The sequence below is a fragment of the Microtus pennsylvanicus genome, chromosome 6, assembly GCF_037038515.1.
Source record: "Microtus pennsylvanicus isolate mMicPen1 chromosome 6, mMicPen1.hap1, whole genome shotgun sequence".
In the NCBI taxonomy this organism is placed as follows: domain Eukaryota; kingdom Metazoa; phylum Chordata; class Mammalia; order Rodentia; family Cricetidae; genus Microtus; species Microtus pennsylvanicus.
The window spans coordinates 42937084-42951531 of NC_134584.1; the positions used below are offsets into that span (position 1 = coordinate 42937084).

Here is a 14448-nt window from a genome sequence, read left to right on the forward strand (position 1 = left end):
ATCCCCAACATCACTAGAAAAATAAAAAAAATAAAAAAATAAAAAAAAAACAAGAGGAAGGGATGATGGACCTCATTAACCCGTGATTCGCTATTCGAGAAAACTAACACCTAGAAAGGCAAGGGCACGCCTGCTCATCACTGGGGTGGAGAGAAGATGAACAACCGTGGTCTAGGAGTCTGGATCAAGTTCATCTTATCTGCCAGTTAAAGGATGGAAAAGAGGTGGAGAAATCTTAAACACTGCCAACAGGAGCAGACAAGGTCAGCAGTTGAAGAAAGGTGTCTATTGGAGTGAACACACACACACACACACACACACACACACCAGAAACACGGAGAAAAAGACCTTCTCTCAAAACAGGAGGGTGAAGAGTAGTCTCATGAAGCCTAAAAAACCCATTCTCTTCTCAGGGGGTGGGGTTTTTAAAGTGTTGAAGAGTTTTCCTCCCCTGATTTAGGGCTGGTCCTTTTGAGGAAAGATGGGATGGGTGATTGGCCCACAGCTGTTATGTAACATATTCTGAGCCAGCTTTGAACTTGCTCAGCCAGTCCTTCAGCAGCAGGCCTCCTGGTGAGAGAAAAAAGCCTGCAAGGTCTTTGTTTAAAGCTGTCAGAGTCTGTCTCAACTGGGGAGAGTGGGGAAGAAACCCATCATCTTGGAAATTTGCCACCTTTGTTACCTAACCATGGCCTTCTCCCTATTTGTCTGCCTCCCAGAGAGTCTGTATAACATCAGACCCTCAATGGTACAGTTGGATAGAAGGAGTCACTGGGAACAGTTCTAATAGCACAATACAGTAACTGTGTCACAAGGTCAACTGAGTTTTTCTATATAGCTAGTAGAGGGGATTTTAATGTCCAACAAGAAAAATGAGACATTTCCAAGGTGACCCGAGAGTCTGTGGATGGAATCTGGTCACAAAGCACATATTCTTGTGTGGAAATGCCACACCACACCCAGCAAAGATGTAATTAGTGGGTCAACTTAAGACGAAAATATATCTAAAACAAAAACATCAACACACACAAACTATTCTCTGATTAATGTGCTGCTTCTCATTTCAAAACTAGTGTTGCCAAAACTGAAAGTGGGTCCTATGTGCCAATAAAGAAACCTCTAGCAAACGGTATCAGGTGTGAATCTGAACCAATTTCTGGAGAGAGAGAGAGAGAGAGAGAGAGAGAGAGAGAGAGAGAGAGAGAGAGAGAAGAAAACGCATTCCTTATACTTTTAATGCTCCCAAACTCAACTGACCAATTTGACATTGGATATTTTTCTTTTACTTGCTTAAGAAATGAAAATAACTCCCTGCGTCTCCAGGTCCCTGCACTCCGCTGGTCTCAGCACCTTGGCACTTAAACTTAGCGCCTGAAACTTGACCTTTATGGACTTGGTGAGATGAGAAGTGAGAGAATAAAATCACATACATGCATTTTGTGCTTTCCTACTGAAAAAAGATGTCCACTAGAGGGAGTAAAGAGTCCACCCATTGTGGGAGCTGAACCGGTTCCCTTCAGAAGATTTACAGGATAATCTAAGAATTTGCAAGAATGTTTCACAGGGTGACAAAAAAATGACTCAGGGGTCTTACATTTTAAAACATCTGCTCTAGTTTCTGTCAACAAAGATACCAATGAGATTTTTCAAATCTACAGCTTACTGGCCTACTGAAAAGCTGATTTGGGAGTTGGGGGTAATATGATCCTATCAACTTTAACACACAATCACATTTGTATAGCCTTCATTCTATCAGGAAAGAGGTTTCATTACTCCCCCAAACACTCTCTTTTTTTTTCACTGTATGGCCAACACACTTCCCCAACCTGACAGCCTTCCATTGTGTAGATGAACTGTGTTGTCCAGCCAACCATGGGACAGTTAGGTTGTTTCCAGTTACTGCTAATTATTAACAGAGCCGCTACAGATACAAGTTTTCCTTTCGTACACTAAATTTTCACTGCTGTAGGGAAATATCCAAAAGCAATGCTGAGTGAGGTCCTCTATATTAACTCTATATGACACTGCCAACAGGTTCTCCAAAGTGACTGCCGACCTAGGATTCCCGCCAATGACAGAGGTCTCAACCTCTGCACCTCAGCAGCACTTGACGTTGGTGGTGGCATTTTTATTTTAGCCACTTAGTGGTTGCTGCTTTACTTTGCATCTCCATGAGGTTTACTATGTTAGACATCTTTGAGGGCTGTCATCTGCATATTTTGAAGTATCTGCTCAAACCTCTTCCTCATTCTTGTTGAGCAACTACTGAATTCAAACGTTCTTCATGTTCTTGGTACCCATCCACAGCCACATGTGTGCTTCACAGATACTTCTGCCTGTCCTCTTTTTCTGTTTGTTTTTTGTTTTTCTGTTTGTTTTTTGTTTTGTTTCATTTTTAATGTGTATAGATGTTTGTGTACCTGGTGGTCAGAAGAGGGCTCCAGATCCCTGGAACTGGAGTTACAGTTATAAGAGTCACGTACATACTAGGGATAGAACCTGAGTCCTCTGCAATTGTGACAAGCACTCTTAACTGATGAGCCAGCTATCCAGCCCCCTTTCCATGAGCCTAAAGATCAGATGAAATTACTGAAATGGAACTGCCTCATAAACAGGGGGATAAGAAAACCCAAACAGGGGATCAATCATCAGATGAACATCCTGGCACTATTTGACTTTGCTTGTACTGAGTTTGGGGAGAGGTTCTCACTATGCAGTCCAGAGTGGCATCAAACTGAGCTCCTCCTACCATCAGCCTCTTGAGTGCTGAGATCACAAGCGTGCAACCACCATGCTTGGCTTGAAACTGCTTATAAAAACACATGGCACAATGGTAGTACATGTGACTCTAAAAGACTCTGTGCTATGACCAGCTGTGTCCCTCACGCAGAGGTCTGGGAATGTAAAACTGCTGAAACAGCCACCCTCTGGTCCAACTATGAGCACCTATTACTGAGACCCAGGACTCTGAAGTCACTGGTGTTGGTAATGGAGAGAGGGAACCCTAGACCACACTGGGAGCTGCTCTACTGCATCTTCCCTCAATTTCATGGACATCCAGACAGCAGGATCTCACTTTCCTTCTTACATACTAAACTCTCTCTTCACATTCATTGCTGTTTGACTCCTGAAAAACCATAGCTAAGTTAAGGGCATTCACCAAACAAATACAATGAACATTTTTAAAATCTAGAGATATTTGATTCCTTCCAAAATGAGGGCTTTATTCCTCACCCGTGTTATAAAATTACCCAACATATATATGTAATTTCTCTTTTTAAAACACACAGTCGCTGGGCGATGGTGGTGCACGCCTTTAATCCCAGCACTCGGGAGGCAGAGGCAGGCGGATCTCTGGGAGTTCGAGACCAGCCTGGTCTACAGAGCTAGTTCCAGGACAGGCTCCAAAGCCACAGAGAAACCCTGTCTCGAAAAAAACCAAAAAACAAATAAATAAATAAAAATAAAAATAAAAAAATAAAACACACAGTCAGGTGCTGGAGATATAGTTCAAAGGTAATAGAAGAGCCTGGGTTTGATCTCCATCACTACAGAAACAAAACACAAAAGATAACGGACTGTTTGCATTCATGTCGCTTTCTCTAATAGCACAGACTCAGGTACCACCCTGCTGCACTTAGACTGACTGTTGCCCATGCCTCCTTCATCTAGGATGTTCATAAAGAAGCACTCTATCAGTTACTATGCATCACAAGGACTCTGTGGCTACAAACGTGCTGCCCACAAATGCTCCGCACTGGACTGTGATTATTCATCATCAGCATATCTGTTGAGCTATGTCAACCTCATCTTGGGGAAACTGAGTCAGCCTGGCATATGACAAGAACAGTGATTTTCTTTACAGACAGTCCTTGACTCAAATGATGAGCCTTCCACTATTAACTCCAAGACTCTGAACATGTTTGTAAGCCCGGCTTTATTCATTTCCTAACCTTCATATTTCGGGAAGCTCAGGCCCAAAACCTCAGCACTTAGAAGGCTGAGACAGGAGTGCCACAAGTTCAAGCCATCCTGGATTGTAGAGTAAGACTGTATCTCCAGAAAAGAGAAAAAAAAAATCATAATGAGGATATCAGCTTTACATCTACAGAGATAAATGGCAAATTACTTACCGAGTCTGCATCATCAGAGATGTTCTGGAATGTTAGTTTCTTTCTTTCCAACAAGAACTCTCTAGCTTGTCCTTTTCAGCACTTTCTAGACTACATAAAAGGACTGACTCCCTTCTATAAATCTGGACCTTTTGAAGTATGTCCTAAACTCTGCCAACTCTCCATCCACTCCAGATCTAACCTGCCTTGACGTATTCTCTCTTCTTCAGCTTCCATGATAACTTGGCCTTCGTGTTCTTCACGTGAAGAAAGGAGCTGGAGATACACAGGTCAGAATAGCAAAGGCAACCCTCCCCAGAACTCTGGCATGAAGTACCAACTCCGGAAGGCTGTGTGTGCCAGCTGGCTGTACGCTCACCTCCATACAAGTCACAGGCCCCTTCACCAATGGTTTACATGTTTAAAGTCAGTGGTTAATTTACAGAATTCTCATGCAGAAAAAAAACAAGGTGATAGTGAGCATTCAGTGCTAAATAACAAAAGGCTGTCCTGTTTATGAGTCAAGCACTCGGCTACCAAAATAAGACACTACGGAGGAAATCATTAGAACCAGCCCCCTATATCCATGAGTTCTATGTCTTAAGATTCACCCAAGCTTGGACCAGCCAACACTATATGAAGAAAAGACTTCTGGCAGATGAAGTGGCTCCTATGTGTACTCTCAGACCTTCAGGACACTGACACAGAAGGATCACTTTTGAGCCTAGGAGTTTAAGGTCAGCTCAAACAATATAGCAAGACCCCCATCTCAAATATTTAAAAAAAAAATAGTTTGCAGAAAGTTCAAAAAGCACTGGAGCCGCCACCTCACACGCCCTCAGATTCTCCTGGGTACTCCCAGCGGAGCTTCCTTTGCCTCCCCTAGTTCACCTCACTTTCTGTTCACGATCTGATCTGTGTAGTCAGGAGCACAGTGCTTGTATCTGGATGGCATATGTGTACTTTGGTCACTATCTCATAGCAATGAGATAACTACGTATTTATATTGGGTATTGTAAGGAATCGAGAGAGGATTTAAAGTGTAAGAGCTGTGTTTAGGTTACATGGAAATGCTATATTTTATATAAGGAACTTTAGCACATGCAGATTTTCGGATAAATGGGGAGTTCCTGGAACCAACATTTGGTGGACACCGAAGGACCACCACACTTAATGAAGAAACATCTTCTGTCATGTGAATTCTTTTATCAACAGGGATGTGTGATTAAGTTTAATACTGAAAGGAAATATTCTAGTAATCAGTGTTCAGTGGTCAACTCCAGGAATACATGCCTATGTTATTCTCCTGAGAATTCAAGAGCCTCAGGACACTCAATGGAAGATACCCTATTTAAGATCACAGCAGGAAAGACTGTACCTTATTCATCGAGAAAAGTCTCTCAGAGTGGTTCTAGCCAAGTCTTGATGGGTACAATCAAGGAATTTCCCGAAAGGACAATCACTTAAGAATTCCCAGTGCAGTTTGGTATGTGCAGCCTGAACGGGACTTCCCACCATCTGATACCAATAAGCACTCTGACCTCAGAATAAACTCAGGCCATTCAAGACCCTAATCAGAACTTAGATCAGCAAATAATTGCCAAATGGAGAAACAACTAACAGCTCACATGACAATCCTGACATCGGGGCACTGGAAACATTGGAGGACACGCCCTCAGGCGATCTGGCAGGAAATGCACACCAGCACCTCTTTAGCACTACATGCTACAACCACCCTGTATGCTACGACCACCCTGCATGCCATGACCACCCTGCATGTCATGACCGCCCTACATGCCATGACCGCCCTACATGCCACGACCGCCCTACATGCCACGACCGCCCTACATGCCACGACCGCCCTACATGCCACGACCGCCCTACATGCCACGACCGCCCTACATGCCACGACCGCCCTACATGCCACGACCGCCCTACATGCCATGACCGCCCTACATGCCATGACCGCCCTACATGCTATGACCACCCTACATGCCATGACCACCCTACATGTCATGACCACCCTACATGCCATGACCACCCTACATGCCATGACCACCCTACATGCCATGACCACCCTACATGCCATGACCACCCTCACCCTGTTCTGCTTTGCACAAAAGTTAGTCAGGAGGGAAACAAAGAAATAGATCAGGTAGAAGAAGACACATGCTTGAAGCCATGCATCCCGGGCTGACAGGCTCATTAGACATGTTCTGATCAAGATCCTTGCTTTTCGGTTAGAATAAAGGAGAGCACGAGCTACAAGTCTCCCTGTTCAGCTCTCCACTCCTGGTTAAGTCCTCTCCAGTTCTTGGCACTGACAGGCTTCTACAGAGCAGCTCCTCTCTGCACCTGTGTGACTCCATTCCTCTTAAGTTGTCTTCCATCACCTGAATTTTAGGTAGGTCTCCCAGGCCTCTGTCAATAAAATACCCTACTGCTCAGAGAGAAAGCACCATAGATCTCCATTTCCCCTCAGAATACCTGGTACTAACTGTCCACACCATAAAGTATTGTCAGCCAATCCCATGGAGAAAGCAGGTGTGCAGCATCCAGCTAGTTAGAGACGAGAAGGAATTCTAACACAATCCCACACATGTACCCTGAGTTGTTTCAAGACCGGACATTCTGCCCCTGAGTATTCCAATCCTTGGTCCTCAGCAAAGCTATCCCCAGAGGGACCGTTTCACCCTGCCAGGCACTCTGGAATTACTAAGTCATTACTAAGTCCAGGCAAGCAGGAGGCGTGGAAATTTTTCCCTGCTGGAAAAGCATCCCAACAAAAGCCTGTTCCGTGCTGCTCTGATGGAGCAGGACAAACCGCAGTTGGTTTTATTTTAACAGCCCATTCAGTCAGGCACTTAGCACATCACAAACAGAACCACCGCTCCAGTGGACACAGGAAGTTTCCAGATGCGGAGCAGATGCACTCAGTCTCCCTAAGGTTCCTCTGCAGACTTTACACACTGCCAATACCTGTAGAGCTGACGGTTGTCTTCAAAATCCTCCTGGCCCCATTTTCCCTTGATGTCTTCGATCACGTGATTCTTCAGGAATTTCTTCAGCAGCTGGACTGTCTGTTTGCGAGTGACCTCGGGCCCAAAGTTCTGACTGTTCCTCAGAAGCTCGTGCAGCCAGTCCACAGCTTCAGCAGCTGAGAAGCAATGCTCGTAGCTCTTGAAACGACAGCGATGTTTCCGTAAAGGCATCCTGGCACGAAAAAGCTCCACCGTCTCGTTCCACTAGGCAAAAGACACAAAAGTGTGTAGTTACCGACCAGTGTTCTTTAAGGGTTACTAAGTCCCAAATATTTAAATCAAGGAATACCAATTTTCCATTTAACAAACTGCAGGAAGACTGGGGACGGCTTAGCATACGCAAGACCCTAGGTTAGAGGATAAATATAGATTGATCTACAAACCGGGAGGCTGCTAGGTAGGTAAACAGGTAAACAGATAAAATCTAATTATTTAAATAAAAAGGAAAAACACTGGAATACAGATGGAGATTTAGTATGTTATTTGCAACCTTCAGATTCTTAAAGTCCTAAAGAATGACTGGTGGGAGGTAATGATTAAACTGGTGTGGATGTAATCATGCCACACAACGATACACTTAGAAATAGTTAAAGTAGTCTAAATTGTCTACTTTAGACAATTTAGGTGGTGGCGGCACACGCCTTTAATCCCAGCAATCAGGGAGGCAGAGACAGGTGGATTTCTGTGAGTTTGAGGACAGCCTGGTCTATAGGAGCTAGTTCCAGGACAGGCTCCAAAGCTACAGAAAAACCCTGTCTCAAAAAAAAAAAAAAAACAAGAGTCTAAGTTATGGTTATTTTGTTACAATTGGAATGGAAACCATGGTAGGAGTACTGGTTAAAATGAAGCTCATCGCTGGGCTTGGTGCTACACACTTGTATATAATCCCAGAACTCAGGAAGCTGAGGCAGAAGGGCTTGGAGTTCAAAGCCAGCCTAGAATTCATATAAAGTCCCAGGCCCAGCTTAGATTATATAGTGAAACACTGCCAAACCTTACCCCCCAAATCTATCCCATTATATACAATTCATTTCTAGAAGTCCCATGTTTACTATGACTTCACTCAGCAAACACAGACTGTTCAGTGTGAAAGGCATCGTGTGGGGAAAGAAGAAAGGCATGAATAGTAATAACGACACACCTCCCAATATCACAGGGCTCCGGACAGCAGAGAAAAACCTTTACAAGGTAGTATGAAGGGTCTGCTTAGTCACCAAGGAAAGCTGTTTGAAAAGACTCACTAGTCAGTCTCTCAAAACACACACAAACTGTAAAGCCCCTTCTTTTCTTTTGCTGCAGTCAAATTTTCCTAATCCCTTCACTTGCCTGAGAGGGAGGGTTGGCTTGGGGCTCTTCTGAAGAACACAGTTCAGTTCAGCATGGTGTCCTCAGAAGCCATAGGGACTCAGAAGACTGAACAGACAGAGCTCAGGCTCTGAAGCCCTGTCTGACTTCACAGCCCGCTCTGCTAATGACCAGCAGGCCAGCCTTATATCGGAGTTAGCCGAACCTGCATATCTCTAGCTACGTAGCAACAAAAACCAGAGACATAAAAAAATAAAAGATAAAAAGTGTACTACAGTGTCTGCCCTGATGTAGGTACTTAACAAATCTTACAGCTATCGCCTTTATTGTCAGGGTATAGCCATTAAAGCTGAGCAAGTATGCAGAAAAGCCCCCGCATTGAGTCTCTAGGATTCAGCCCAATCTCTACCAATAAGCAGAATACACTGGGCATGGTTAACACATTTCTGTAGAATATAGCAATTATAGCAAACTAAAACGCAAAAAGTTGAGATTCCGATAAATGAAAATCATGGAAACCAGCTGGAGCGCTGGCAGGTACCCATATTCTTCTGATTTGCCTTAAGGCAAGACGAATGTGAGTTCAAAGCCAGCCTGAGCTACAATACAAGCCCCACCCACCCAGTCCACAAGGAGAGCAATCAAAAGAAGGTCAAGGAGGTTAGGTGTTACCCAGGGTCAGTCTGCTAAGAAACAGGGCTGGTTCAATCTACTCTAGTCAGGTCAGAGAGAACTGTGGCCCTGGTGTACGAACCTTTAAGCAAACAAACCTGTGTCACCTGAGCGCATGCTGACTAACGCTAACACACTGCTGCCAATCAATGCTTACAGCAGTTAGTCTGGCCTTGGCTAAGAGATGTCTTCAACAGGACAGAATCAATCTCTGAAGAAAGGGAAAATATGAGGTGCTGGGCGAGACTGGGGTTCTAATCCCAGACTTTCTATTCACAGTTTACGTAAGGTTTGGTACATGTTAAGTACCACAAAAAATATCCAGTTTCCTTCTGCTCCCAAATGCCACTGATAGAATCACATGAGCCACTATGTCACTTTAAGACAAAATCCAGATCTCTCTAGATGTCATTTTTTAACAACTTCAAGACAGCTCAGCCTCTTCAAGACTCCTTGTCTTTCGGTGACAGGAAACCAGGACATGAATAGGTCTAGAATAGGGAAGCTTTATGAACATGGCAACGACCTAGTCAGCATCCCAGCAGATGACACAGGTAGCCGGGAGTGGCTACTGCAAGCATCACAGAGTGGTCACTATATAAAACAGTCAGTTTTCCACAGCCTATGCCAGAGACACCAAGAACACCACAGCGATGTTCCTGGCATGCCTAGGAATTAATCCCACCACTCATGAGGCTCTTGTCCACTCTGCTTCCAGAATGTGGATGTGTGAATAAATAGCTGCCATTTCTGTTCCTCACACAGCAGGACTCGGCCAACCTTTCTCTCCACTGTGCCTTTGTATCCTGCAGTCCTCACAGTCACTGATTCTGCTCTATTGGAGGCATGAACCTGGGATAGTGGAGCTTAAAAAGGAGGCGGGCTAAAGCCTCCTGCAATAGCCGTCTTTATTGAGAGCACCAGACGATTTATATTCTGAGGGTATTATATTGTGAGGTTTGGAAGGTCATATGAGCAGAGTTCACTTGAGTTCTAGCTGTATACAGTCACAAGGGCACAGTCACATGAGTCAGGCTGGATACTACTGAGGACAGCTCCTGCTTAGAAACATCATTCTAGATAATCATGGGTAAGACGACGGGTGACCTAAAGTAAACCTACTCCTATTACACTTGGGAGAAGCAGGAAAAAGTGCATTCCAAGAACAACCCGTGTCCTGGAAAAACAGAGGTTACAAGACACTTGCCTTGTTCCTTGGAGTTATCTCACAAATTCTCAAAAATTCTCCTCACACAGCTCCGTGGACCATGTTCCGACACTAACTACCTTCCAAAAGGTTAGGGATTGTTCCAAACCACACAGCACAAGCCTTCTGGAAACTATTTTTAAATGAGTTTAGAAAACAAAAAAGACAGCTGTTCCACTGAGAATGAGCCAACAGCTGACTAGCTCATGTGTCGTCGTGAACTGGACCCATCATTTCACTTTGACCATAAAATGTTAGCTAATCTGTAAAGTTTTATTTTCAAGCCAGACATCAGGGCTTTAGAAAATGAGGAAGTTACATGTTATGAGAAATTACAGCCAACCAGGGAGGAGACTATAGACCCTGCCATTTGTATGCTAAGTCTCCAGGCTCTTCCTGAAGAAACAGGAAGTTGAGAGTGACTCTGAGAGGAAAAGAGTTGGGCCAAGGATGAGGGAAGGAAAGGCCAGCACTGAAGGACAAGAGAGGACGAGTTACAAAACATTTATTTATGCAATAAAAGCTTTAAGACACAGCTGGACTATATTTGGAAAATATCCACAGGTTCTACTTTTAATAATAACTAATTTCTGGTAAGAGCAACCCTCACGGTTAAGGGGGAAAAACCTGATGATCACTGTGTCTTTTAAAATCTTAATAATTAACATTAAGTTTCTCAAATACATAATAAGACAGCAAGGTAAATTGATTACCTGTAAAAATACTGGTAAAACTGAGGGTCTTTATTAATTATTCATATACTTTTCTTTTTAATTAACTGATTAACCTAAACTGGGCCTGAATGTCATGGAGGTAGGAATTAAAAGCATCCAAAGAAAGTACTTTTCTGTACAGACTCCTGCAGTAACATGTTAATGCAACAGAGAATCCAGTAGCATCTCTATATGAAACCTCTGCAACCAAGAGGAGAAGCGCCCCATAAACACAACTGCCTTAGACAGTGTTCCTCTGCTGTGAAGAGACACCATGATCATTGCAACTCTCACAAAAGAAAGCATTAAATTTGGACTTCCTTACAATTTCAGAGGTTTAGTTCATTATCATCATAGCAGGAAGCATGGCGGCACACAGGCAGACGTGGTGCTGGAGACGTACCTAAAAGCGCTACATCCAGATCAGCAGGCAGCAGAAAGAGAGAGGCACTGGGCTGAGCTGGGCTTCTGAAATTTCAAAGCCCAACCACAGTGACACACTCCTCCAAAAAGGCCACACCTACTCCAACAAAGCCACACCTCCAGATCCTTCTCAAGAAATGCTACTCTTGATGACTAATCATTCAAATATATGAGCCTATGGAGACCAATCTTTCTCAAACCATACCAACAATGTTAAAAGCACTTCCAATTACAATATTTATTTTTATCATAAAACAGGATATGGACTTGCTGTACCGAGATCCAGTTTGTTTCCCTTGAACAAGTATTGTGGATAAATAGCGTACAGGATAAAACGTGTTCTTTTTTTCTACCCAAAAGGACAACATAACAGTCAACCCTTATCCAAAATTTCAGCAGCCCACTGTTAACAATAATCTGAATAATAGAAAATTCCAAAACTTCACAGTTCCTAAGTTTTCAATTGCATGCAGCTCCGGGTGGCAGACTGAAATTGCCTCATCCTGCCAAGGATGTGAATGATGTCACTGTCCAGGGTATCACACTGCATATGCCACTCACACATTAGTCATTTAACTGTGTTTAGGTTATCAGACAGGGAGGTATCACGGTGCATGTGCTCAAGTCATCTTTATTTTAATACCAATGGCTCCAAAGTATTACAGTGAACTTTATTAGAGTATGTTAATTGTTCCATTCTGTTATTGTTGCTGTTAATCCTTCATTGCATTAATTTATAAATTAAACTGTCATAAACATATGCAGGAAAAACACATACTACGTATACTATATATAGGGTCTATCGTAGTTTTAGGCATTGACTGGGTATCTTAGTCAGTGTTCTATTGCTATAAAGAGACACCATGACCAAAGCGACTCTTACATAAAAAGCATTTGGTTGGAGCCTTGTTTATAGTTTTAGAGGTTTAGTCCATTATCACTATGACAGGGAGCATGGCAGCTGGCAGGAGGGAGCTGGGAAATAGCTAAGAGCAACATCCTGATCCAGAGAGAGAGAGAGAGAGAGAGAGAAACTCTGGGCTTCACATGGGCTTTTCAAACCTCAAGGCCCACCCCCAGTGACACACTTGATCCAACTAGGCCACACCTCCTAATCCTTGTAAATCTTTTCAGACAGTTCCATTCCTGGGGACTAAGCATCCAAATACCTGAGCCTATGAGGACCATTCTCATGCAGGCACCACAGGGGGTTCTTGGAACAAACCCTTGAGAGCGCAGCCATTAGAGTTTGTAGAAGTCACTGAAAGGAACATCTTCTATCTGCCCTGGGGTTGGAGCTAGGAATAGTCCTGACCTCAGGCAGTTTAAATGCTAGAACCACTTCTGCAGAATCAGCTATAAAAACACCATTTTGAGGCTCTATTATTTTCCTTGCCATTACCATTCATACCTCTTAGAAACTAGTTCTAAAGAAAATCTAAATTTATTACTTTAGGTTTATTAAAATAAATGGATCACTCAGGGTGTCCAGTAGATCATACAATGATTCCTTCCAACAACCCTCATCACAAACATCTTAGCAATGTGACATTTTCAGCCAAATGAAACAATGCCACAGTCCCTAAAATCTTAGGAAAAAACCTCATATGAGGCAAGTGCTGTTTCCTGTGAAGGTTCATAATTTAGTAGTAGTAGTAGTAGTAATAGTAGTAGTATTCTCCAAGTGCCCCATAAGTCTAATTTAAAAAGTAAAGAACAAGCAGCCCGAAATCTGGGTTCCATCCATCCGGAAAGTGACTTGACTCCACGGAACAGAGTGCCTGGCTCTAGAAAGAAAGGAAACTACGTCTCTAGAATATGAGTCTAATACAAGAGCTAGCGTTTAGCTCCTCATCCCCACCTTTCCCAGGATATTTCTTATAGAGAGTGGTGAGACTTGACTGCAAGGTACATATACCTGAGAGTGGTTCAACTCAAGTCCTCACCTGTGCCTATTCCGTTAAACTAATCCTTGGAGGCGGGGTCAGTAAAATTACTTCCTCCAAGTAAAAAGACAGAGACAGATCGGCTAAATCTTTGCATCTTGTTTTCAGGAGAAAAGGCCTCACCCTGGCGCCTCCGCAGAGTTTGCAGACCACCTATCAGAGCTGATCCCTAAGTGAAGTGGGTGCTGACAAAAAGTGAAACTCCATGGGCAGGAACCTTTGGAGGAAGAATACACCTTCACGCTGTGCACCGTTACAAAGAACTCTCGTCAAGTGTCAACAGTGTCACTCAGGAAGGAGACACGCCCTTGGCTGGTCACCGCAACCCGCCAGTGCAACACGGGCAGGGTGGTCCTAGAGCTCCACCCAAGGTCAATCTTGTCCCAGGCGCTGGAGTAGGTCCCGAGGACAAAGGGGAACGCGATCGCCAGGTGTTCGCTTCCCGCTAAAGCCGAAAGCGCCGTCTACTGCAGATAACATAACCATTGCCCGCAGATGAAGTTCATCCCGCCCTGGTGAGGCTGGCTCCAGGCCTCGTCTGCCCGCTGCGGGGCAGGGATAGGAACCGCAACCCAGCAGACGCTCGCCCAGCAGCACCGGCAGACCCCAGCGGATGCGCACCGTCCGAGTCACGGCGGTGACGCCGGCACGGGGTCCGCCTGACATGCACCCTCACTCACCAGCTTGGTGGCCCGGTACGGCCCGGGGCCCACGATGCGGTGCTCCATTGCCAATCCGCAGCAGTCGCCGGGCAACGCCGGCGGGGACTCCCCAGCTCGCCGCGCCGCAGTTTGAATCACAAGCCTGGAGGTTCCCGACGCTGATTGGACAGGGCGAAGGCACGTGACAGGAACTGCGTGAGTGGGCGGGGCCGTGCGTGTCTCATTTTTCTCTGCTCCGGGTTTGGCCCTCAAGTAGCTGGATGGAGAAGATGAAAGATGCTTCTTCTTTCTCGCAGGTGGGTGCTTGGACGCTCGCGCGCGTGACTGATCGCGCAGGGTGTCTCCGTCCCGCCGTGGAAGGTGCTGT

The 14448-nt window shown here is 44.6% G+C and overlaps 1 protein-coding gene across 1 annotated transcript in view; it reads right to left on the bottom strand.

The window, feature by feature from the left end:
- Depdc1b (DEP domain containing 1B) overlaps positions 1-14206 on the bottom strand; it is a 59444-nt gene extending 45238 nt beyond the window's left edge. Inside the window, exons 1-2 of the mRNA XM_075977839.1 lie at positions 14100-14206; positions 7092-7357 (exon numbers count right to left, since the gene is read on the bottom strand). Of these exons, the coding sequence (XP_075833954.1) occupies positions 7092-7357; positions 14100-14147 (314 nt within the window). The 5' untranslated portion in view covers positions 14148-14206. The remainder of the gene's footprint in view (positions 1-7091; positions 7358-14099) is intronic.
- Positions 14207-14448: the final 242 nt, after the last annotated feature.